This window comes from Mizuhopecten yessoensis, unplaced genomic scaffold (assembly GCF_002113885.1).
Source record: "Mizuhopecten yessoensis strain PY_sf001 unplaced genomic scaffold, ASM211388v2 scaffold716041, whole genome shotgun sequence".
Taxonomy (NCBI): Eukaryota; Metazoa; Mollusca; class Bivalvia; order Pectinida; family Pectinidae; genus Mizuhopecten; species Mizuhopecten yessoensis.
The window spans coordinates 74,416-101,576 of record NW_018479918.1 but is presented as its reverse complement, the minus strand read 5'-3'; the positions used below and the strand labels follow the sequence as shown (position 1 = coordinate 101,576).

General features: G+C 38.9%; 2 protein-coding genes across 3 annotated transcripts in view; one reads left to right on the top strand and one right to left on the bottom strand.

Annotated features, from left to right (window-relative positions):
• The window catches only part of LOC110441581 (inositol hexakisphosphate and diphosphoinositol-pentakisphosphate kinase 2-like), a 38,470-nt gene extending 22,292 nt beyond the window's left edge, over positions 1-16,178 (bottom strand). Inside the window, exons 1-8 of the mRNA XM_021484767.1 lie at positions 16,100-16,178; positions 8,882-9,083; positions 8,188-8,486; positions 5,906-5,994; positions 3,965-4,116; positions 3,398-3,499; positions 1,107-1,268; positions 382-503 (exon numbers count right to left, since the gene is read on the bottom strand). Of these exons, the coding sequence (XP_021340442.1) occupies positions 382-503; positions 1,107-1,268; positions 3,398-3,499; positions 3,965-4,116; positions 5,906-5,994; positions 8,188-8,486; positions 8,882-8,980 (1,025 nt within the window). The 5' untranslated portion in view covers positions 8,981-9,083; positions 16,100-16,178. The remainder of the gene's footprint in view (positions 1-381; positions 504-1,106; positions 1,269-3,397; positions 3,500-3,964; positions 4,117-5,905; positions 5,995-8,187; positions 8,487-8,881; positions 9,084-16,099) is intronic.
• A 3,017-nt stretch (positions 16,179-19,195) lies between these two features.
• LOC110441580 lies at positions 19,196-26,356 on the top strand. Of its 2 annotated transcripts, none has more exons than XM_021484765.1 (5): positions 19,196-19,822; positions 21,612-21,683; positions 22,298-22,439; positions 23,066-23,222; positions 26,208-26,356. In XM_021484765.1, the coding sequence occupies exons 1-5, from the start codon at positions 19,304-19,306 to the stop codon at positions 26,311-26,313; spliced, it is 996 nt and encodes a 331-aa protein (XP_021340440.1). In that variant the 5' UTR covers positions 19,196-19,303; the 3' UTR covers positions 26,314-26,356. The 2 variants fall into 2 exon arrangements, with proteins under 2 accessions (XP_021340440.1, XP_021340441.1); XM_021484766.1 differs by having other exon boundaries at positions 19,820-19,838.
• Positions 26,357-27,161: the final 805 nt, after the last annotated feature.

Sequence of the window (27,161 nt, the reverse complement as noted above, 5' to 3'; positions counted from 1 at the left end):
AAAAAAAAAAAAATCTTAAAAGCAGTTTATGAGAAGTTCACAGTTTTTGTTATTACCCAATAGTCTATATAAATTATAATTAGTTATTTTTGACTGTTTCTGGCCTTTTGTCCAATTTCGGCTGTAGGGGTGAAACAGTCAAAACTGTTTTACCGTCAGAGCGAACTGTTACCCGGCGCGAATTCGATGCGCAGAAATCCCCCCTCAAGAGCCCCGATCAAGCGGTTCGTTGACCGCGACTCAGTGTTGAAGCAATGGCAACATTGCATGCAGCATTGATACTAATTTTTATTTGGTAATAAAACAATTGTATAGTATATTGTAGAATATACTATATAGAACAATAGTATATTGTAGAATAAAATTCTGTATAAAACTTACCCCAATATCTTTGCACAGTCATCATAATACTTGATAGAGTTTTTCACAAAGCTGAACCCATTGACATCACACACGTAAGATTTCCCACTGGCTCGGAGGAGGTCAAACCCACACACATTTTGCTGTAAACAAAAATAAAGTATCTGTAATTTGTCAACATATCGATAGATTTATTCAGATGTCTAGATGACGTTTGTTATCCTTGCTCTATTTCTACATCTAGATATACACAAGTATTATCATCAACAAATCTCCCCGATCGGACATGATCGTCCGAACGGACGTGATCGGACGTGATCGTCCGAACGGACGTGATCGGACGTGATCGGACGTGGAAAAGGATGGAGTCACCTTCCTTCCATCAGAGTTTTATGAAGCTCACTGAAGCTCACTGAAGTTCACTTCATAATGCTCATTATTTATGTGTAAGAGCAGTCATGGCTTGATTGTGAAATGAAAATTGGGCCATATTACTCATGATCTATACTAATTAAATTCTTTTACTTCTGAACATATGGCCTGGTGAAATTAATAACTTTTATCAGAAAAAAACTGATTTTCTCAAGACACAACTTTTTCATGCTTTTTTTCAGCTATGTAAAATGTTATATTACATTTGAACATATGGCCTGGTGAAATTAAAAATGTTTATCAGAAAAAAAATGACTTTCTTCAAGACATAAATTTTTCATGCTTTTTTTGGCATTGAAAAACCTTTCTATTACCTTAAATGCTTGGCACACTTTCCTAGCTAAAAGCTTTTCTTTGGCACTCAGAATGACTGGAAACCGAACTTCTTTTCCATCTTTATCCCGCTCTACTTTCCCATCTAACGCCGGCGATTTTCTTGCTTCAGCATGTGCGTAGTCAGGACCAACAGTATACACCTGTAATTAGTGTATACAGATTTATATATACCTGTAATTAGTGTACACAGATTTATATATAACTGTAATTAGTGTACACCGATTTATATACACCTGTAATTAGTGTACACAGATTTATATATACCTGTAATGAGTGTGCACAGATTTATATATTCCTGTAATTAGTGTATACAGATTTATATATACCTGTAATTAGTGTTTACAGATTTATATATACCTGTAATTAGTGTACCCAGATTTATATATACCTGTAATTAGTGTACAGGGATTTATATACACCTGTAATTAGTGTACACAGATTTATATATGCCTGTAATTAGTGTACACAGATTTATATATAACTGTAATTAGTGTACACCGATTTATATACACCTGTAATTAGTGTATACAGATTTATATATACCTGTAATTAGTGTACACAGATTTATATATATATGTATTTAAGGATTCTATTCTATTTACATTTAGTGCAATATTGATATTTTTTTGGATAATTAATAAAATATCGGTCTTGTGCAAGTCTAACACCAAAGCTTATGATGTCATCACTCGCTGTGAGACGATGGTCGTCCTGGTAAGATGAATAACTTGTTTGCATTGATTATAAGGAAAAAACAAATTTAGATTTAACTTGATTAGGATTTTTTTAAATCTGAAAACTTCTGACAAAAAAAACCAGCAAATTGAAAACAATCTATTGATAGAACTATTTCCCATGCTCCGCGGAACAACAGAGTAATCAGGTTGATAATATGCTGATGTATTCATAAGCTAACAGGAAAGTCATTGAAAAATAACCTTTGAAGTGTTTAGTAGGTATATTGAGTCCAGGTTCAGTAGAAATGTAAATATATCAGTATAAACCTGCCCTTGATGTAGGACAGCATGGCTCTTTGTTTCTCCAAGATGAAATATGTTTCACGAGGTTGAAGCCAGAGTTGAACATGATTAATCAAGGGAAACAAAGCATACTGTTTCCCTACCACAAGTAAATACTGTATAACAGGTCTTTTTCGTCCAGTTAAACTTTTTTCGCCCTTTTCCTATAAACTCAATTTTTGCCAATTGTAAATTTCACCCCTCACATAGAATTACTGTTATGTTGTTTACCTACATTCACTTTAATGATACATTCGCCCTTGGAGGGCAAAAAAGTGATTATTAAACTGTGGCGATAACTCTTTCATCCCTATGTAACTTTCGTGGACTCTCCCATGCATTGATCTGGGCGAGTCCATTATGGTCTACAGTGGTGAAATGGTTAAATAAAACAATGATTCAATAGTATAGATCACCAGGTAGACGCACCATTGTTGATGCTGCTTCAGTCATTTAGAAGTCAACTGTAGTACTAGTGGCGATGAACATTTTTTCTAGAGGCTACGAATAACGGAAATATGATTGGGGGATACTCGAGTGCATGAGGGTGACAAGATATTGCATAACCCTATCATGTGATCAATATCATCCAATCAGACACACTATTACAAATATGAGGTATAATATTTATTATACACCTGGAATCTGGACACAGACACTAAACTGCTGAGAAGAGATATATCCAAATAGAGCAGATCTCATCAGGTATGATGATTTAAACTAACTCCACACAAGCTACACCTCCTGATTAGTCAGCAAATCAAGCAATATTGGATTGTTGATTACTTCTCGTACACCTAGAGATGATGTTTTTGTTGATGAACAATAATTGTGTGATACAGTCTCACCTTATTATCGAACTTACCATGAAATTTGAGATACACTACAAACGTGTATGTCATTCTGAAACTCATAGCTGTCCACCATCCCTCATTAGGAGGGAGACACCCTCATTTTGACCAAAATTTACCAATTTCCCTTGAAACTCCCTCATTCAAGTACAAACTCAAAATCTACATCCTGTGGTTAAATGATCTCCTAGTTACTGCAGGGTGTGTGTAATGATAATAACAGGTGTGTCTGAATCAAATCAATGCTTTTTGGACTTGTATTTTGATACATAAAAAGCCAAAGTTAAAATGAACACTTTCTCCCTTGACATTGGAAATGTGGAATGAGGGAGATCTCATTGGAAACTTTGTACAAACATTTAAAACTAATGAAACATTTGATATGTAAGTATAACACACCTTCACATCAGTGCCATCTGTAGGCATGAAGTCCTCGTAGATGTAGGAGCCGGACTGTCGCACACGATTCACCTGGTAGTAGGCACTGCTTCGGGGACCAACCTGCACCAAGACAAATCAGGCATTTGGAAAAGATATAGAAAATACATAATACTGTTTTACCATAATAATATAAAGAGATCTCTATCAGGCTACCTGGCTGTAATCACTTAAATGTATTGTCTAACTGTAGGCCTATTTTAAAAAACAAACAAAGACGTTATTCACAATCTCGATTAAACCCCTTACCCCCAAACACTGCCACTAATTTTGACTAATCCCTGACTTTGCCTTGATTAAACCCATACCCCCAACACTGCCACTAATTTTGACTAATCCCTGACTTTGCCTTGATTAACCCCCTACTCCCAACACTGCCACTAATTTTGACTAAACCATGACTTTGCCTTGATTAACCCCCTACCGCCAACACTGCCACTAATTTTGGCTAATCCCTGACTTTGCCTTGATTAAACCCCTACCCCCAACACTGCCACTAATTTTGACTAATCCCTGACTTTGCCTCACCTTCCTGAAGAGTCGTTGACTACCTCCCCCGGCAGCGACGGGGAAGTAGATGTAAACATTGTGGTCCTCGGCTGACACTGGTTTCTCAACAAACGGTTTGTGGAACACTACACCGTTCACCTCAATACAGTCCTCAGCATCTGTGTACTGACCTGGATGCAAAAAAAAAAAAAAATGGTAAATAGAAAATCATACCTGCCTCATTGTTATTTTAATGAATAAGAAATAAAATAAAATACCTTCTTGTCTCATTGCTTTTTGGAAAAATTGGCCAGAGAAACTAATAATTAATTTAATTTTGGGCAAATACATTAATATTTCAGAGACACAAGACCCAATTTCAATGTGCGACGTTTACCAACCTAAGAGGAACATACAAACAAAATTTAGAATGTAAATATAAGCATTGAACAGCATTTTTTGATAGTCATGACAGTATGAATGGAAATGGGTTACATACATATTGCATGAAGCTCCATACCACCGTTCAATCCACCGTTTATATATATATACATATGAAGAAGTTATTCTCTAACATCGTGTCTATTATACTTGACAACAACACAGGGAGTCTTAGCCATCCTCCACAACTATTTTGTCTCAGGTGACCTAACAACACAGGGAGTCTTAGCCATCCTCCACAACTACTTTGTCTCAGCTGACCTAACAACACAGGGAGTCTTAGCCACCCTCCACTAATACCTTGTCTCAGGTGACCTACCAACACAGGGAGTCTTAGCCATCCTCCACTAATACCTTGTCTCGGGTGACCTAACAACACAGGGAGTCTTAGCGATCCTCCACAAATACTTTGTCTCAGGTGACCTAGCAACACAGGGAGTCTTAGCCATCCTCCACTAATACTTTGTCTCAGGTGCCCTAACAACACAGGGAGTCTTAGCCATCCACCACAACTACTTTGTCTCAGGTGACCCAACAACACAGGGAGTCTTAGCCATCCTCCACAAATACCTTGTCTCAGGTGACCAAACAACACAGGGAGTCTTAGCCATCTTCCACAAATACTTGGCTCAGGTGACCTAACAACACAGGGAGTCTAGCCAACCTCCACAAATACCTTGTCTCAGGGTACCTAACAACACAGGGAGTCTTAGCCATCCACCACAACTACTTTGTCTCAGGTGACCTAACAAGACAGGGAGTCTTAGCCATCCTCCACAAATACTTAGTCTCAGGTGACCTAACAACACAGGGAGTCTAGCCAACCTCCACAAATACCTTGTCTCAGGGTACCTAACAACACAGGGAGTCTTAGCCATCCACCACAACTACTTTGTCTCAGGTGACCTAACAAAACAGGGAGTCTTAGCCATCCTCCACAAATCCTTTGTCTCAGGTGACCTAACAACACAGGGAGTCTTAGCCATCTTCCACAAATACTTGTCTCAGGTGACCTAACAACACAGGGAGTCTTAGCCATCCTCCACAAATACTTTGTCTCAGGTGACCTAACAACACAGGGAGTCTTCTCCATCCTCCACAAATACTTTGTCTCAGGTGACCTAACAACACCGGGAGTCTTAGCCATCCCCCACAAATACTTTGTCTCAGGTGACCTAACAACACAGGGAGTCTTAGCCATCCTCCACAAATACTTTGTCTGCTTTTTTTGGGTTGAACGTCCTCGCATTAGACGACGGAGCACAGGGGCTTGCAACGACTATTTATATTGATCTTGTTAGTCTTTCAGTTGCTGGGTATGATATCGGGATATACACTGAAGGTCTAACAAGATCAATAGTAGTTGCGTGCCCCTGTGGATGGAGCATATACAGGTACATGTACTAGGCACTCTTAAAACTATTTCAACAAAGGAGTCTCAGGACTCTATGTAGAGTACACAGTAAAATTATTTTTGAAATACCTCCAGAATTATATCGATAATAGTTAAAGAGTATTCTAATCAATCTCTTGGCTTACATTTAGCTGTTCCATTTCCCTCCCTGTTTAATATAGCGTATCTGGGATGGATGATGCCTTCTGCTTCCAGTTTTTCATTGACCTGTCTCCTGTAAGTCAATAAATAATGCATTAATGCAAGTCTTCCATAGCAATATGCGCCTGTTGTCTTATAGCATTAGGTATGTTAAAAGTGTCACCTTTTAGCATTAGGTATGTCAAAGTTGTCACCTTTTAGCATTAGGTATGTCAAAGTTGTCACCTTTTAGCATTAGGTATGTCAAAGTTGTCACCTTTTAGCATTAGGTACGTTAAAGTTGTCACCTTTTAGCATTAGGTATGTTAAAGTTGTCACCTTTTCAAATTGGAATAAAATCCAAACAATAATTTCAAAAAGTCATTAATTTTTCAAACTCTGGCCATATATCATCTTTATTTCCTCCAAATTGGAGAGCATGATACAATGATAGTACATGAATAATACATTATTTACAAACAACAATCGTGACATTCATACAAGTTCACAAACGTATATACATATTGTTAAATATCAGTGATATAATACTGGTTTATGTAGCCAGTAAAAAAAAGTAAAAAAAAAACAGAAAAAAAAACAATAATACCCTGCCTGTGTTCAATTTTCTTTAACATTTTCCTTATACATGAATTAAAAAAGCAAGTATTTGTAAGACATTATTGTAATAATTATTATTATGTATATAAGTCAAACATTCTTTTTATCGCATATACGGATTCTAGTCTAAATTCTTCTAAATTAATTTCATTTAAATTATAGGTCATTGGGCCTCCTAGAAAAATGTAAATTACTGAATAGTCAGGCAGTGAATGCAGATATGAACTGAGTTCAATACTTGAAATGCAGGCAATTATACACCATAAATTTCCTGTTTCCTTACCAACAAAAAAGTATTTTATTCAACAGAAAAAAAAAAGTTTTCCATGAATTTGTTTAAATCAACTGACGGTATTTTACAATCAGTTTTGTTTTCAGTGGAATGTCTTCAATAAATATTCAAGACCACACACTTGTGTTTTTCTAACGAATCAGAAAGCACAAGTTTATTGCACGGACGAATATATACGTCCGCCCAATAAATGAGTGCTTTCTGATTCATTAGAAAAACACAAGTGTGTGGTCTTGCTTTTATCACATACCTTCCGTATTTGGTAAAGATTGATACAAAGATTTTATAAACTTTGATATTTTTTGCAAATACCTGGATCTTTTTAGTTCGCCATGACAAGGGGATTCCCATAAAATGTAGTTCCGGCTAGTAGGTAAATACAACATTCCGTTTTGCACATGTGCAATACAGCACGTTGTATTCCATGGTCTGAAAATTGCTTGTATTACTATAACAATATTCAACAGGTATGTGATAAACACTGTGACAGATGGTTAATATCTGAAATAGATCCACATGTTCCCAAATGGATTAAATGTGAATAACATTTGTATAAAATTAACCATATCATGGGATGAAACATTACACCTGAGAAAATTGTCCAAATTTGTTTAAAAGAGAAGATGTTTTCCCGACTTACTCTCTTCATGGGGGTTTGAAACAGCCAGGAAACACTGATGTAGCTTTGTAGGGACTTGTAACTTATTTTACCCCGTGTTGCAATCTGATTATTCAATATATCAATGTCATGATGTAAAAGGGGCACATCAAAATTTCATAAAAATGAAAATCTACAAATTCATTGGGCGGTTGGTTGGTTGACAGGCTCACCCTGGACCTAAAAAATCAGTAGCCAAAAAAGTAGCCATGTTTGAATTTCGGTAGCCAATTTTTTTTAAACAGTGGCCATACTTTCTCGGCCTCCCACCGTTACAGATAGGCCCTCCATTAAAATCATTAAATATTGATTCGCCTACATGATTCCACCCATGCGGGTTTCATCTCACTGACGGAAGTCGGGGTCCTGTTCATAACTGGTAACACCTATATACTGTTATTGAAGACACAGTTATCTCCCTTAACTAAATCATCTTTTACACTACCAGTCTAGTAGAATTTTCTGAAAATATAAATGTTTAAAAATGTGTATGACCTGCTGAGAATTTTACACTGACAGTCTAATAGGACTTTCTGTAACTCGAAATGTTTAAACATGTATGACCTGCTGAGATTTTCATACAACCTGTCTAATTGGACTTTCTGAACCTCCAAATGTTTATATATGAAAGACCTGCTGAGATTTTAAAACTTTTCAATCAGACTTTCTAAGTCTCCAAATCATTGAACATGTATGACCTGCAGAGATTTTTACATTACCTGTCTAAGAGGATTTTCTGAGCCTCCAAGTCATTAACTATGTATGGCTTGCGTAGATTCTTGTACTCAATGGCCTTGTCGAGAGGAAATCCCTGGGAGAAGAAAGAGATAAGGACGTCAACCACAGGCCAGTCCTCTATTGGTTGATACAGGATGACGTCCTCCTCGAACACCAGAGTTTTGATGTGTTCAAATAACTCGAGGCGTTGCAAAATCTCAAGCATCGGTTTAGAATTACATTTCTTTGCCATGGCACACACACCCACGGTGATGGCGGCGATGTCCTCATGGCTTTCCTGCTAACACACAACAGACATGAAAAGCTCAGGATATATATATGTACTAGAGCTAACACTATACATTTACTGCCTTTATTCTAGGAAAACACAATTCTTTGTTTCTCAGAGGTTAATCATGATTCACGAAGGTGAAGCCCAAGTGGAACATGATTAAATGAAAAATTCATGATTCCCTTCAGTAAGAGCAATAAATATTTTACCATCCCTAAAAAAAAAATGTTACCATTCTCTTTGTCCACCATTGAATAACATTTAAGAAATTTGAATCTAAGTAATTAACTTTACAAAATTACTTTAACAGATCTACACATGTTTCTTATGATGGAACTCTTCAGAAATAGAGGTGTAAAAGCGAAGCACATTACAGTAAGACAGCATGTCTCCTTAATATGTACCATATATAGCTGATTGAAGGTGCTATCGTCTCCAACGACGAAAATTGGACGGTTTTCCTGGTCATCCATTTGGAGATACCCTCGTTCACATTCCGCCATTGTTCTATCAGTTCCGTCTTCCTTCCATGATCATAGCCTCTGTCATCAGTCTATATAGCTGTCTTCCTCTTCTTGTCTACATTCTCTGTTTAACTCATTATTCCTGCAAATTGAAAGGATTAGCTAATGACCACTAACTTAGATCTCTGACAGGGTTTGTACAACAATTTTACTATGAAATTAAAGGCTTTTTTAGGACCTTTTAAAGGGTTTTTTTCAGTAAAATTTAGGCCTAAAATGTCCCGCCAATTGCAAATTCTCAAACTACAGAGATCTGGACGTGTAGCCTGGATGTCTCTAATTAGCTCACCATATAAACACCTAACATCCCAAAATCTAACACTAGTTAGTTCGACCAAAAATCTAGAAATCAACTCATAAGAAACAATTAATTTTCTAGTATTTTCTTAATTCATTTTTTTGAGAATTAACACGAATAACGCCTCAAACCACCAAAACTGATAAACAATCCTAATTTAATGATCATTTAGTCTTATTCAGGGCTCATTTTCACTCTTTCACAACATTTTTGTTAAATTCAAGGGCTTTTAGGACCTTTTCATCAATTTTAGGGCTTTTCAAGATCTTAAATGGGATAATGTTGTCAACTGCAAAAATTAATCACAATTGCAAGCTTTTTTCAGAAGTTGGAATGAAACAAAACTGTACTAACTAATGGATACAATTGTCTGTATTAATTAAGAAACAAAATTTTAAGGAATTTCTTTGGAAATTAATTATAAACTTTGCCTGCTTGACCTTACTGAATAACTTATTATCACACAAAACAAGGATTTATTGTTGGGGAGTTTAAATACTAGATTTACCCCTATAAACACAGGAACAATCTTCATTGGTCAGCGATTACAAGTGTTACAAAAATATCTATATCTGAAGGTCAAGCCTATTCTCTGTGTCCTTTGGAAGAACCATTTGTGATGTTAGGTGCCTATATCTGATGTATATGAAATTGTTGCATGAAAATTACGAACTTTTGCCAAGTTGTCTTACTGACCAAACAATTACTGAAAACATGTTGCTGTTTTAAAATACAAACATACTAGCAATTTAAGAAACTGAGTACCAAACATAATTACATCTTTACTGAAGAGAAGTGACTATTAAGCATTGCCCCAACTCTAAATAACAATTTTTGATAGGGTCCAAAAAAATGATGTATGTTTCAGGTAATATGACTGAAAAAGTTCTGATAGGTCGATCAGGATTTTTTTTTAATAATTTTGAGGGGTGGGGACTAATTTAAGAAATTACAAAAATCACCAAACATCTTTTTAGGTCATTTGAATAATTATATGGGATTTAAATTTGGTTTTGATGCCTGCTGATGAAGTAGAGAGAGTATAGTTGCCTTGTTTGTTTTTCCATCAATTTGTTTATCTCAACACTGGACAAAGTGCGTACGACCGAGCAAAAGTAGCTAGCTAGTCGGGAGATAACTAGGGTCGGGGGTCGGGAGATAACTAGGGTCGGGAGATAACTGGGGTCGGGAGATAACTAGGGTCGGGAGGTAACTAGGGTCAGGAGATAACTAGGGTCGGGGGTCGGGAGATAAATAGGGTCGGGAGATAACTAGGGTCGGGAGGTAACTAGGGTCGGGAGATAACTAGGGTCGGGAGGTAAGTAGGGACGGGAGATAACTAGGGTTGGGAGGTAACTAGGGTCGGGAGATAACTAGGGTCGGGAGATAACTGGGGTCGGGAGATAAATAGGGTCGGGAGGTAACTAGGGTCGGGAGATAACTAGGGTCGGGGGTCAGGAGATAACTAGGGTCGGGGGTCGGGAAATAACTAGGATCTGGAGATAACTAGGGTCGGGAGGTAACTAGGGTCAGGAGATAACTAGGGTCAGGAGGTAATTAGGGTCGGGAGGTAACTAGGGTCTGGAGATAACTAGGGTCGGGAGATAACTAGGGTCTCGGGAGATAACTAGGGTCACGGGAGATAACTAGGATCACGGGAGATAACTAGGATCAAAGGAGATAACTAGGGTCGGGAGATAACTAGGGTCGGGGGGTCGGGAGATAACTAGGGTCGGGAGATAACTAAGGTCGGGGGGTCGGGAGATAACTAGGGTCGGGAGTCGGGAGAAAACTATAGGGTCGGGAGATAACTAGGTCGGGAGATAACTAGGGTCGGGAGATAACTAAGGTCGGGGGGTCGGGAGATAACTAGGGTCGGGAGATAACTAAGGTCAGGGGGTTGGGAGATAACTAGGGTCGGGAGATAACTAGGATCTTGAGATAACTAGGGTCGGGAGGTAACTAGGGTCAGGAGGTAATTAGGGTTGGGAGATAACTAGGGTCGGGAGATAACTAGGGTTGGGAGATAACTAGGGTCGGGAGATAACTAGGGTCGGGAGTCGGGAGATAACCAGGGTCGGGAGGTAACTAGGGTCTGGAGCTAACTAGGGTCTGGAGATAACTAGGGTCGGGAGATAACTAGGGTCCCGGGAGATAACTAGGGTCACGGGAGATAACTAGGATCACGGGAGATAACTAGGGTCGGGAGATAACTAGGGTCGGGAGATAACTAAGGTCGGGAGTCGGGAGATAACTAGGGTCGGGAGATAACTAAGGTCAGGGGGTCGGGAGATAACTAGGGTCGGGAGTCGGGAGAAAGTAGGGTTGGGAGATAACTATAGGGTCAGGAGATAACTAGGTCGGGAGATAAATAGGGTCGGGGGGTCGGGAGATAACTAGGGTCGGGAGATAACTAAGGTCGGGAGTCGGGAGATAACTAGGGTCGGGAGATAACTAGGGTCGGGAGATAATTAGGGTCAAGAGATAACTAGGGTCGGGAGTCTGGGATAACTAGGGTCGGGAGATAACTAGGGTCGAGAGATAACAAGGGTCGGGAGTCGGGAGATAACTAGGGTCGGGAGATAACTAGGGTCGGGAGATAACTAGGGTCAGGAGATAACTAGGGTTGGGAGTCTGGAGATAACTAGGGTCGGGAGATAACTAGGGTCGGTAACTAGGGTCGGGAGTCGGGAGATAACTAGGGTCGGGAGATATTTAGGGTCGGGACATAACTAGGGTCGGGAGATAACTACTAAGGGGGGAACTTGAAACATGCATTTTGTTTGGCCTATGAGAACTGTACATAGAATTGTAGACTAGAGTAAAAGTTTGCAGTTACAACTAAACAGTGTTTTAACCCTTTCACCCCTATGTAACTTTAGTAGTCTCTGCCATACACTGATATGGATGAGTCCATTATGGTCTACAGTGGTGAAAGGGTTAAGTCAGCAGAATATTCTGATTGTGGAATGGTCGAGACTGTGCACATTTCTTTCAGTACCTATACCATAACAATATGCTGAACACCATATAAACTAAATATTACATATCAGTAATTTTTGACCATTGGGTCCTGGGCCCGTATTCATGATTCTCGCACCTCAGACAGGGATATCCCACGTGATACCCCATATTAGATTTTTCTATCTCGTCCGATCTGTCTTGCACCTCGACGTAAATTTTTGCGGAATTTTCACATAGCGATGTATTCATCCGCCCGCAAATTTGTAAACACTAGTGTCACACTAGACTGTCGTAGTCGGTAAACAATTACCAAACATCAAAATTGCACATTTATTGTTAAATATTTAAAAAACCGTTATCAAAATTGCTGTATATATTTTAATGATGTTCGATAGTTAATCATATTCTAATGGAAAATGCGATCCTACACACTTACAAAAATACCTGTCATCATTTGTTGACAATCGTGCTATTACGTCATCAATTATTGATTATTTAAAATATTCTCATCTGCTCGATCAACTGTGACAGAATTATATTGGACTTCAGAATTGGTGATACAGTACGTGTTGGACAAAATGGAAGGCATGGTAACGTTGTGACAATTGAAAAACCCTTAGGCCCATATACTTTTTACGTCATTCATTCGTTTGATGGTGAAATTATAAGATGTGCAAGGCACAAATTAATCAAAGGTCTTGATGACCATGTTGTATTTGATGATGAATTGCTACGTCTTTTTGATCCACAAAATTCACCACCTAAAAACATGTCCACGAAAGATTCTGTCCTACCCACGGGTCGCAGTGCTACCGCCCCACCCCCGAGCCCCAGTAAAACAGCTTCACCACCCAGTGAAACTGCCCCAACCCCATGGGCTACCGCCATCCGCACCCCATCTGGGTGAGTTTGACACTAGATGACGAGCTACATATGAATATGCCTAAATTAAGAAGACCCCAGCCCCGCCCACCTAAAGCTTTTGTAAAAAAAGCAAACAATAGATTTATCGCTATCACAATAGACGACGTAGACGATTTTATAACAGAAAACGAAAATGAAAGCACTAAAAGAAAAACATCTGGACATTTAAAGTTGCTACATAGCATTTTTACAACCCAGCAGGAAAGTCGAGAAATATCAGATATACCACATGAAGGGCTTGATCTACCACTTGCTAATTTCTTATTGAGTGTTAGACAAAAAGATGGCTCTGAATACGAGCCAACAACTCTAAGAGGAATGTTGGGAAGTTTTGAAAGGGAACTTAAACAAAAAAAGTACGGTTAAAGTTTAATAACATTTGTATGTTTCACAAAAACAATGTCTTGGAAATCAACCAAAAACAGCAGATGCGATTTCCAACGTGGATATCAATGTACTTTACGATGCCGGGGAACTTGGTTTCAATTCACCAAATTCCATTATAAACACGCAAAGGTTCAACAACATTTTGTTGTCCGGAATGAGGGGTGGGGCAGTCGAGCACAGGGCTCTGTGCTGGGGTGACGTTCATCATGGATTCGACCAAGAAGTAAATAGAGAATTCTTGGAGTATAATGTGAGGCAAACTAAAACTAGGACAGGGGCATACATTTCGCTATTTAGAAAAGAAAAAAAAGGCATACAAAAATTTAGAAAATCCCGAGAGGTGTGCAGTCGCTATATACAAACCATACAAGAAGAGGAGACCAGCATTTCTCTGAAAATGACCACCCGTTCTATCTGGCCGCGAGTACGATAAAAAAATAATGATACGATCAGTGGTTCGCAAGATGTCCTGTGGGCCAGAACAAGCTAAAAAGTATGATGAACATGTGTGCTCCCGCAGATATCTGAAAGATCTGTGTTTACAGGAAAAAGGGCTAAGATTCTGTAACATCCAAAGCTCGGCTTACGCCTCAGTTGGGATTATGTTACAGAATCTTAGCCCTCGAAAGAGATAAACCGATCTCGCTCAGTTAAAGGTAATAGATCTTATTAAACCGTTCTCATGCTCAAGCATGGATTTTGTGCTCAAGCCAAATTTCTTGTTCCTGTTTCAAATAAGTAAAAAAAAAAAAAAATCTTGCCAATGATTTGGAAAAACCTCAAAAAGACTATTTTCAATGTTTACATTTGACTTTTTGATCATTTGACAACATTAAACGAGCATGAATACGGTTTCATGAATGTAACAGAGCGCATGATTAATTAAATTTAAATCACTGCCTCCGCTAGGGATCAAACCCGGGACCTATGGCTTACTAGTCTTACGCTCAACCGATCGAGCTAAAGAGAAGTTCTCTATAGCCGAGCGATATATTGCGGCTAGTATTTACCAGGGTTACACACTCCCCTTCCAGGAAAGAACTTGTCCTCAAGTTTTCCAGGGGTAACAGCGATGCTTGTGGAGCAAGGCCGAGTATTTTTCCTGGGTCCCTACGTGGGCGCCAATGTATTAGATGTCATTATTTTTTCAATGCCTCCGCTAGGAGTCGAACCCGGGACCTCTGGCTTACTAGTCTTACGCTCAACTGATCGAGCTAAAGAGAAGTTCTCTTTAGCCGAGCGATATATTGCAGCTAGTATTTACCAGGGTTACATGAATATGAGCCCAGAACTCACTGGTTTTGAATATAGCGAGTCTCACAAAAAATGTTTGCGTCCATCGCATCTTACCGAATGACTTTGGGGTAAGGGCCAAAAATGTAACAGTTACACAAAAAAATAAGAACAAAAACACCACTGTGCGGTTCGAGACAGCATGTCGAAAGAGAGGGTGCTGGTCATTAAATATCCATTTCATAAAGGATGTGAAATTTCAGCCATTTTCTTTAAAATTTACCAATCATTTACTTCAACAGTTTGATTGCTACTGATTTATCTTTACATCAGAAGTATACAGCCATACCCCCCTAATTATACCCTGTAACCTCAAAATCATACAGCTTTTAATCTGGAAAAATGTATCTCGGAAATGCTGCATTGCAAACTGTTTTGTGACCCACTATATGCGACAAGATAAACTAAATTGGAAACTCATCTTTATTCATGCATGAGTAATTGTCATAACTAAGCCATAAAACTGACAATATGGTGATTGATTTGAGAGAGAAACTAACAATTGACGCCTTAATATCTTGAGCTGATTTGTAATGAAAAATATGTCATATTTTCATATTTTTGGGGTGGTTTATTTTAATTAACTGTAAATAACTGTTTACTCCAGAGACAGTTATCACTCCATCCACAGGGGCATGCAACTAGTTATTATAGGCTTTCAGTCGCTGGGTACGTTATACCCTAATACATATTAGTTAATACCGTCCCCGGCGACTGAAAGCATATAATAGCTAGTTGCGTGCCCCTGTGCTTTCAGTCGCTGGTTACGTTATACCCTAATACATATTAGTTTATAACGTCCCCAGCGACTGAAAGCCTATAATAACTAGTTGCGTGTCCCTGTGCTCCATCCTTGGGGATTCGTCTTACCGAAAGAGGAAGAAGAACTGTATTTGTTTATCCAAGTGAAGGAAACATAACATTACACTCCAAGTTGGACCACATGCTTTTAAATTTCTACCAAAAATGACACACTGGCTTCCCTGTGACCACAGGTACCTGCATGTGGTTTGTAAATATGTAAAATATAAAAGAGTCTGCAGTATTTAACAGGCATCGGTACCAGTTTTGGCAGGTTAACTAGCAAATTCCTAATCTACCTTGTACACTTGGTAAATCGCAGTAAACACTGGAGTTCATGTAATTATAGATCACACTGTTACGTTTCGTTCGCTGCTTTTCATATAAATATTGCCAAATTACCTATATGTTTGCTCAAATACATCATGTACCTTTCAATGAATGTATAATCAATCATTCAACCGTTCTCGTCTCTCTTCAGCAGCCAACCGGAAGTAAACAACAGGGTCAAACCTATGGGGAGACAACTCGATATTATTTTACAATTTAAACCGCGGGAATGTTTAAATTTATTGATATGCCAACAAAACTAAACTTTCTTTCAGCCTAGGCGTATGGAACGCCAAATTAACATATATTCAATAGCTTCAATTATTTGAAGATAGGTGCAATTATTTGAATATATGTTAATTTGACAAGTTTAGGTTGTCAAATTTTCGGAGCGATCGGCTCCTTTTTCAAGACACAGTGAAACAGAACAGTTACATGTACATATACATCATATTACAAGAAGATAGAATTGATATACTATAATTGAAAATATAGCTATTATATAAAACCAATAGTCCCCTCGGCTAAAGACAGCCGAAGGCAGCAATTAAGCTGAGAGCATCGCGAACAAGGAACGCTGATGTAGAGGACCTATTCTTGCGCAAGATGCACTATCATATAAAGTGAGTCAACGAGAGATATCAAAAACGTGGAACATGTGCAAGTGGAAATCTGGCCCGGTAAATGTGAAAAATCTCCAATTTGCTACGGAATGTCTCATTAGTCGCCTCTCAATACTGCGATGGATCTAACAGTCACAGCAGGGGGTCCACACTTAGTCGCCTCTTTTGGTTTGCAGGAATAATGCATGTGTCTTTTTTTGGTTTGCAGAAATTATGCAAGTAATTATCAAATAAGTGAGTGCAGGAGGAATAAGTAGATGAAATGGCTAAGATACAGTATAAATCTGCAAAATTAATCCGCTGACAACGGCTGTTGGTCACACACACTGACATGAAGCAGCAGGCAGTTAGCAGATAGCAGACCAACTGTGCAGTAATGCATCATTAGGTCAAATACCCCCTGGAAGGAAAACGAGCGGATGGCAACCGCATATCGTTCGTTCATACCTCGAGGGTAGCGGGTTTCCAAAACCGTTCTCTAGTACGTCGTCTCCTTTCATCCCATGTAGGTCAATTTTTCAACTATGGCTAAGCATATTAAAATGCCTTGCCACAGGGAAGTCTGGTTTGTTCTGCTTGATGGAGCAGCGGTGGTTGTTGATCCTGACATTGAGCTGGGTGCAGGTCTCGCCCACGTAATGTAAATTGCATTTATTGCAGATAATAAGGTACACCACATTGACTGATGTGCATGTCAGCGTTTGTAGTATGTGATACACTTTGCCGTTGATTGTACATTGCGTATATATGTACGTCTCTGTATGTAGCTATTTCAGACTCGGACCAGAGACGTAGTACTCTATGTCTCTGTTCTATATTATATAACCATAATTCTACTGAGTTAATCTAATTCCGTGGTTTAGCACAGGCGTTATCAGAATGACGCAAAATATCGTATATAACGTACGGTCATAGGTAATTATGTCTTTATACAGCGAAATACGACCGTCATTTCCCATCAGGAGAAACATTTATACAGCGAACCCCTGGGAGATGTACCACGCAAGGAAGGAGCACCCTACGGACCAATGGACAGGATTCACTTCAGAGCTGAGCTGAGCAGAGTAGAAAAATTTCTCAAGAACCTGGACACGAGCAAACACTGGCCTACCCAGAGATCGCAGAGAGTTGTACTTGATGGAGAATCGTCAACTGAAGTCCCAGTGGAGTCAGGGGTCCCCCAAGGTACAGTCCTGGGTCCCCTGATATTCCCTCTGTACGTCAACGATATCGGCGCAGGAAACACCTCTATTGTCAAGCTATTCGCAGATGAATGCCTCCTATTCAGGATCATTGACTCCGGCGCAGACACCCACCAGCTACAGGAGGACTTAGCCAAAATGGTCAGCTGGTCGAACAAGTGGCTGATGAAATTCAACGCCAAGAAGTGTTACACGATGAGGATGAAGAGATCCCGAACCAACATAACAACAGGAGCCGACTATAACATCAATGGGAGTACACTCCAGTTAGTAGAGCACAACCCATACCTTGGAGTGGAAATAGCCAACAACATGGACTGGAAGAAACATATCAACCAGATGACCACAAAGGCCAACGGATTACTATCCTTCCTGAGGCGCCCCCTTGGAAAATGCAAACAGGAAGTGAGAGAGAAGACCTACCTGACCCTAATCCGACCAAATCTTGAATATGGAGCTTCAGTCTGGGATCCACATAAGAAATACCAACATGAGTCAATAGAAAGAGCCCAGCGGCGAGCAGCTCGATTTACAACCGGCGATTACTCGCGTTACAGTAGTATAACCGGGATGTTGAACGAGCTACACTGGCCACCCCTACAGCAGAGACGGAAGGACAGTCGACTAACCAACCTCTACAAAGGCATCCACAGCACAAACGCACTAATCATACCACCATATATCAGTAGTAACACCAGAAGTGGAAGGAGACAACATAACCACGACTATATCAACATACAATGCATCACCGACACCTACAAATACAGCTTCTTTCCAAACACCAACATGGAATGGAATGGACCGACACCTACAAATACAGCTTCTTTCCAAACACCATCATGGAATGGAATGGACTACCATCAGAGGTCGTCGAGAAGCTGACTGTGGAGGCATTCAAGACCTCGCTCCACAGTCATCTTGCAGAGTGAATGTGGATCCTGTAAATAGTTTTAACTTTTTAATCGGTTTTTACGAACTTATGTGGAAGACACGCCACACAAGTCTACCTGCTAGTTGATGCTGTGCGACGGCCCTTTGCAGTATCGCCGTAAATAAATATATTTTTGTATCTATGCAGTATATGAAAGAAGAAAAACCGTCTCCAAGCCGTTTTAAATGGACAAACGGCGTTTTTTTTTTTAAATATTGTCAATGTTGGGGCCTGTTCGTTAACAATTTCGTGTATAAACCCTGGCGAACCTGCAAATGTGACGGTATGCAGGCCTTGCAAGGCTTTGTCAAGGTCCGACCTTATCTAATAAACGAACAACAGTGGTCCGACCGGTTTGGCCGTTTAAACGAAAACGTCCCGGTGCACATGTACAGTCCCTAATAGAACCAAAGGCGTGTAAAGAATCCGGAATCATTCCGGTCCGTATTTTAATGTTTTATATAAACTTCCTGTTTCCGTAAAGGTGAAAACAATCAAATCTCAAAGAGAAAAGCTTTTTGTATTTCATTGAAGCATCGTCAACTGCTGATGACAACGATGCCTCTTTATGTCAACATCTTAACACCAGCAACTTCAAGATTATTAACGAGTTTTGGCAGCTCTCGACTCCATCAAATGTTGAGAAACACACACCGAAGATGCTTGTCGACGTTACGACTTGGAAATACTCGATGTCAAACTCGTACTGCATTGGACAAATTAAGTGCTTCTATAATAATGGCAAGGGGTGCACAATTGACTTCACAGTACATTCGCATCCCTGCCTTTTGTTTGTCAGTACAAGGATTCACTACCAGCTCACAAAGTAACGGCATGTCACCTGGAGAAATGAAAAGACAACTCCAGTCTGATTCTGGAATGTATGGTGTGAAAATTCAAGGACGAACATATGATATAAGAAATACGTCAAAACTTGTGACCTCATTCTCGTATTTACCTGGATATGAGCTGAACAGGCTATGGCTTTTACATGTGTTTCCACAATATTATTTAGGAAAAATTGATACAGTTTTCTCTGCACAAGAATTCATTGGGGGAGCAGACATGGTGAGTACATAAAAAGGTACAAAGTTTATTTACTAATTAAGAGGTCCTGTCCCACCTATACACAGTAATCTCTCTTTAACTTCAGTCTGGATATAATTATAGCGCATGTTGAAGGAGAAATAAATAACACAATTCTCTCTGTGCTGTTCTCTTCATTTATTGGGGCAAGGACTGTGCACAGTACTTAATGATAGCGGGAAAATCCCCTCTAAGATACAATGCTAAGTGTAAGGGAAAAGTAAATGAATAAATACACAACGTCTTATATATTGTATAAATAAATGTATTGTGTTCTACACGAAGACATATTCAATAATCATTGATTCAGATACATAATTATTATTTACCTTTGACTAGGCGTCGTAAAACAAAGTCCGAAAATCCATGTTGTCTGAGAGAATTGTGTCCCGTCGGTATACACTGGACCCCAACTGGCATAAAGCCCAGCACCGACCTAACACCCCCCTTTTATACACTCACGTGAACGTCCCTTTCACATCATAGCTTTGACACATGCATGCATTTCACCCTCAGACCCACTTCCAGGCCAACAACCGGACAGACAGGTAACAGACAAATATAGACATGGTACAAATTCAGGACTCACATGGACGCTATAAATAGACATAGGGAAATACCCTATAACACACAGACAGCTGGACATGCATGTCCTGTAAACAGTAACGTACATAAACAATGAAATTACCTTACGACACACAGTTGGGCCAGGAAACTTCGTTGATCAAGTAGTGCGATAGTATTATAATCCGGAGTCCATGGTTAGAATACTGGTTTTGTCCTGATAAGTTTTTACACTCAGAACACTGTTGTTGATTATATTTTGTTCATTTTTCTCAAAAAAAGTGTCCTATACTTAGTTACATCTTCTAGCATTGGAGTGAGGATCCTTACGGGTACAACACATGGCTTCAGGTTGATAGAGAACATGGAAACATCCATGATACAAGATATGCAACATATGAGACAATCTAAGACGGAATAACAATTTTATTTACCCACAGTTCATAAAACTAATTGGGTGTGTTGTCACCAAGGTGTAAAATGCACTAGCCAGGAAATACACCCTTGGCTTTTGTACTTAATTGAACATGACCAAGAAGCTTCAAGTTCATATTTTTTTAAATGAATTGTGTCGTATTTTATGTCCCATTTGAATGACATAGGAGTAACTTCAACCTGAATTGAGAGCAACCAAAGGGTTACTTTAAACCCATGACAGTGGCGGATCCAGAGACCTATCTGGGGGGGGTTTCCTGAAGCCAAAAAACCCCCTCTGGATCCGCCACTGCATGAATTAAAGACATTGAAGCCATTTTGGTCTCTGTGGAGTAAAACCTAAAGAAAGAGAAAATGTTGTGTTTGAAGAACTGAACATACCCTCAGTGAGATCAATTCAATACAAAATACATCAAAGTAAAACTGTTGGGGTTTCTTTTCCGTGAACAACATTTTCCACTAGCGGGAAATATTTGAACATCTTCTCCAAGTTGCTGAAACTGCTTGGTCATGGCGAACTGTTGGTAACTTGGTACCCCATAGGTAGATATTCCCCTTCATATCAACCTTGATGCAGTATCTACCTGTAAGTATCCACACCTATCCTGTAATGGTACACTATCCTTTGACATTAAGGTCACAGTGACCTATATTTTCCACTTCAATGACTTTGGTTAGACTTTGTGTCAATCCAGACCCGACCATTAAATATTTAACTGAGTTATACTTGATATTAATTTAATTTACTGTGAAATTGATTTCTGCTCCTCAGGCTGTGGAACCCATACTCGAGGCTGCTGGAAGCGGAAACTTCGAAGAACTTTATAACTTCATGGATGAAGAGGTACACTGTTAAATCATTGGTCCCCTTGTCTTACACTGAGAAGGGAGAGTGGGTATTTGTTTGTGTAGCTTGAAATTTCCATGGGGGAGATTACTTATGGTCAGAATTAAAAGCACAAATAAAATGAGTGTATGTTCACCATAGGGGAAAAAATAACACTTTTACGGTGGATCAACACAGCACGAAAAAGTTGACAAAAAACTATACATGCACTTATTTACTTGTAGAATTTAGTTAAGAAATGTTAAAAACATATTTTGAGTTGTTCTTTCATATGAAATTGTTTTATTTTAGAATATGAGAATGGTAGTTAGGGTAAATCACAGGTTGAAAATACTAAACTTGAGTGATGTTCAAATTTAGTGAAGTAATCTATTTCAACAAATTTGCTATGAACCATCTCTGGGACGAGGGAATCAAATGTTATATAAAGGGAGGGTGTTCCTCATGGTGCTGAGAGTCAGAACCCAAAATTGGGAAATATTTTCAGTATGTAATTAATGGGAAGATTTTGTCATGATTACTAAAATATTACATTAAGTGAGGGATACATGTCCTCGGGCCTCTTATTCACAATTCCCTTTTTTTGCGACACTTTTTTTCTGTTTGTACAGACTGTAGAGGAGATGAAGATTAACCGCAAGAATGTTAATGTAGAACTAGTCAATATGCTGACACAAGATGTCATCTGTGACATGGCATTTCAGAACGAACGCACACTGTGTTCATGTGATATTGAACAGCTTAATGACGGAGGTAAGTAAGTTATCTCAGCTTGGTGAATGTTTGTAGGGGGGATAAAATATGAAAGATTTAGAAACAAACTGATAAACAATTATTAAATTTCCCTCGCAACATAACTTTTGGGAGATATAAAGCTATGTATACACATATGTACAGTGAAGCCCTACCTACTCAAACTCACAATTACTCGAAAACCCCATCGTCAGATACCCACGGTTGATTTCGCTTCAGTACAGTACTCACTCATCACGAGTGATAAGTGAGTACTGAAGCGAAATCAATCGTGGGTATCCGACGATGGAATACCCTGTTTCACGAATAGTTCGCTAGGTCCCGATCGTGTTAACCTCGGATTACTTGAACTGTCATTGCTTGAATACTCTGTCATTCTCCAACTCTGATTTATCCCCAATTATTCAAAACCTTAGTATTTAACCTATCAATTTGTCGATGTATCACTGGTAAAAATGTCATGAAACTGAATATTTAACCAGCGTATAGCCTCATTTTATATGGTTACTTATCAGGGTACACACAAGTAATTGAAATTGGAGTTCTGCACGAGCGGTCATGGTAGTTATGTGTTAAAATTTATACTTAAACATCATGTAGCCTCATTTTATATATTTAATTATCAGGGTCCTCACGAGTCAGCATAACTGGCGTTCTGCGAGGTGATGCCATGATTTCCACAGAGATGGGTCAGCACCTGTACCGGGCCATCTCCCCTACATATACATGGATCAGCAGACCACACGAAATCCCTATGAACCTAAACATCCATTTCCTATTTAGGTAAAAAAAACAGTTTATACCAATAAATGTTAACTTGAACTCTTTTTTCCTCATTCAGGCAAACATGTGACAGTGTCTGTGAGCTTTCAGATCTGTTGTACATCTAAGTTCTATCATAATCCTTTTCTTAAACCATAGTCAAAGATTCCAATATGGCTGACGAGCCTCGGTTGGTGAGTGGCTAAGACAGCTGACCATATATGGCCATTAGCCCTCCACCACTTGGTAGGGGGGTTCAAGGCCTGTGTTGCAATTGGACAGTTACCAGCTAAATGCTGCAGGTTGGTGTTTTTCTCCAGGGACTCTGGTTTCCCTCACCACCAAAACCTGGCTTGTTCTTAACCCATTCACCCCTAAACTCACATTTGAACCTTACCATATCAAAGACTGGGAAGGTCCTGTTTAAAAATTTAGGAGTAAATGAGCTAAATGGCCATAGCTGTTAATAGGATGTACATTGTAAAGCACAAAAAAACCTATATGGCCTCAATGAAAACTTGTGTGCTGTATTTTGTAATGGCACGACAGCTTTAATTTGCATCCTTTGGAAATCAAGGGTTCCACTCTTGGGATCTGTCATGGCACAATTGATAGCTCCAGACTTACACTCCAGTCTTACACTCCAGCAGTAGATTTTTAGTGATTTACACGCTTGTTATGTGAGGTTTCACATGACATCTACTTCACTAGTAGACTAATTGTTTTTAAAAGCTCGTAATGGCTGTGGCCTCAAGGATTGTTTTACAAACTTGCTGTTGCCTGAAAGCATACAAAAACTAGTAGTTGTTGCCTCAAGGCATTCACAATACTAGTAGATTATAATTGTTTTACAAGCTTGTTATTGCTGTGGCCTCCATACATACACAAAACTAGTAGAATATAGTTGTTTACAATCTTGTTATGGCTATGGCCTCCATACATTAAAAAGAACTAGTAGACTATAGTTGTTTACAAGCTTGTTATGGCTGTGGCCTCCATACATACACAAAACTAGTAGAATATAGTTGTTTACAATCTTGTTATGGCTATGGCCTCCATACATACACAAAACAAGTAGACTATAGTTGTTTACAATATTGTTATGGCTGGGGCCTCCATACATACACAAAACTAGTAGACTATAGTTGTTTACAAACTTGTTTTGGCTGGGGCCTCCATACATACACAAAACTAGTAGAATATAGTTGTTACAAGGTTGTTATGGCTGTGGCCTCCATACATACACAAAACTAGTAGACTATAGTTGTTTACAATATTGTTATGGCTGGGGCCTCCATACATACACAAAACTAGTAGAATATAGTTGTTTACAATCTTGTTATGGCTATGGCCTCCATACATACACAAAACAAGTAGACCATAGTTGTTTACAATATTGTTATGGCTGGGGCCTCCCTACATACACAAAACTAGTAGACTATAGTTGTTTACAAGCTTGTTATGGATGTGGCCTCAATACATACACAAGACTTGTGGAATCCATACATACACAAAACTATTAGAATATAGTTATTTACAAGCTTTTAATGGCTATGGCCTCCATACATACACAAGACTTGTGGCATCCATACATACACAAAACTAGTAGAATATAGTTGTTACAAGGTTGTTATGGCTGTGGCCTCCATACATACACAAAACTGGTAGAATATAGTTGTTTACAAACTTGTTATGGCTGGGGCCTCCATACATACACAAAACTAGAAGACTTTAGTTGTTTACAAGCTTGTTATGACTGTGGCCTCCATACATCCACAAAACTAGTAGACTATAGTTGTTTACAATATTGTTATGGCTGGGGCCTCCATAAATACACAAAACTAGTAGACTATAGTTGTTTACAAGCTTGTTATGGATGTGGCCTCCATACATACACAAAACTAGTAGACTATAATTGTTTACAAGCTTGTTATGGCTGAGGCCTCCATACATACACAAAACTAGTAGACTATAGTTGTTTACAACTTGTCATGGCTGTGGCCTCCATACATACACAAAACTAGTAGACTATAGTTGTTTACAAACTTGTCATGGCTGTGGCCTCCATACATACACAAAACTTGTGGCCTCCATACATACACAAAACTAGTAGAATATAATTGTTTACAAGCTTGTTATGGCTGTGGCCACCATACATACACAAAACTGGTAGAATATAGTTGTTACAAGCTTGTTATGGCTGAGGCCTCCATACATACACAAAACTAGTAGACTATAGTTGTTTACAAACTTGTCATGGCTGTGGCCTCCATACATACACAAAACTAGTAGAATATAGTTGTTACAAGCTTGTTATGGATGTGGCCTCCATACATACACAAAACTAGTAGACTATAGTTGTTTACAAGCTTGTTATGGCTGTGGCTTCCATACATACACAAAACTAGTAGAATATAGTTGTTTACAAGCTGGTTATGGCTGTGGCCTCAAGGCATTCACACAAAAAGTAGACTATAATTGTTTCACCTGCCTGGCTAAGTTAAAGTTAAAGTTAAAATAAATTGTTTCATAATTGTTGTAAAATAAATGAATATTTTATATTATATTTATCTTAATCTACATTTTGGCATAAATCAATATGTGGACTCAACCCCAAGTATCAGCACAAACTAAATACAAATTTACAAGTTCCATATATTGAAGATATGTTTTGTAGTAGGACGAGGAATATTGATAAAGATAGTGCCGTTGCTGGAGCTCGAACCTGCAACCCTTGGCTCGTTAGCCTGATGCTCTACCGCTGAGCTAAAGGGAAATTCCCTACAGCTGACGCTTGTAAGGCAACCTAATCAATGCACATCTTTGACATGTTACATGTATCTGAAATACAAGGATTGCATCTTGCTTTGTTGGATTTCATTAGATGATGAATTGAGTTGGTCTTAAAATAAATTCAACATGAACTGTCCCAGCTCAATACACCCTCTTAGGAAATTGATGAACAGAAGATTCCATTCTTATACCCTTGTTACTGTTGTGTTACAGGTGTGTTAGGGAGTATACTGACGATGAAGCACACCAGGACTGGGTCATCAACGGATTCACCTTCACCTTGGATGTCCCCGACCTGTTTATAGCCTACATACTTTAATTGTGGATTATACTTATGATGATTAAATTGATACTGACTTTCACAGCTGAGTATTTGTTATCTTTGCTGTAAAAGTCTACCTATTTTCGGGGTAAGGATAATTTATATTCATAAGAGCTACCCCAAGATTTACCGTTCTCAACCACAGACTCTACCCCAGATCGTAACAAGCTAATGAATACCTTGAAGTTCATATGACACATATATAGATGACAAGGACTCAGCAGACTACCGTCAATTGAATTTAATTAGGTCTCGGAATTTTTAGGGAACCGACTTACAGAAATTGTGAATCGCGCAAATAAACTCCCAAAGATAAATTCCGGAAACAAAATCGCAACATTTTATTCCCACGAGAAAAAAAATGTAAACAGTAAATTATGATATTTACATATGTTCTGCATATTAATCTACCAAAGTCAGCTGTTTGTTATGAATAATGACGTCATAATCGTAGCATTGGTGACAGTTGGCTCATACCATCCTCGATACTCCATTGCCCTTACTCATGACAATGCTGTCACGCTAAAGCATGGATCCTGTGCTCAGACAGAAATAACTGTAACTCTGTTACTCACTTAACCCTTTCACCCCTATGTAACTTGAGTAGACTCTGCCTGCATTGATATGGATATGGAGTCCATTATGGTCAACAGTGGTGAAAGGGTGAAATCATGTGACACAGTCAAAAAGTCCAATGTAAAAACTGAAAATAGTATTACGGCCTAAGTCTTTCCCAAATTCATAAAAACATCATGGAAAATTGGTTTATCAGCGGAACAAGAAAATGGACTTCACAAGAACAAAATCCGAATTTGAGCATGAAAACAGTTTCATGAATACAGACA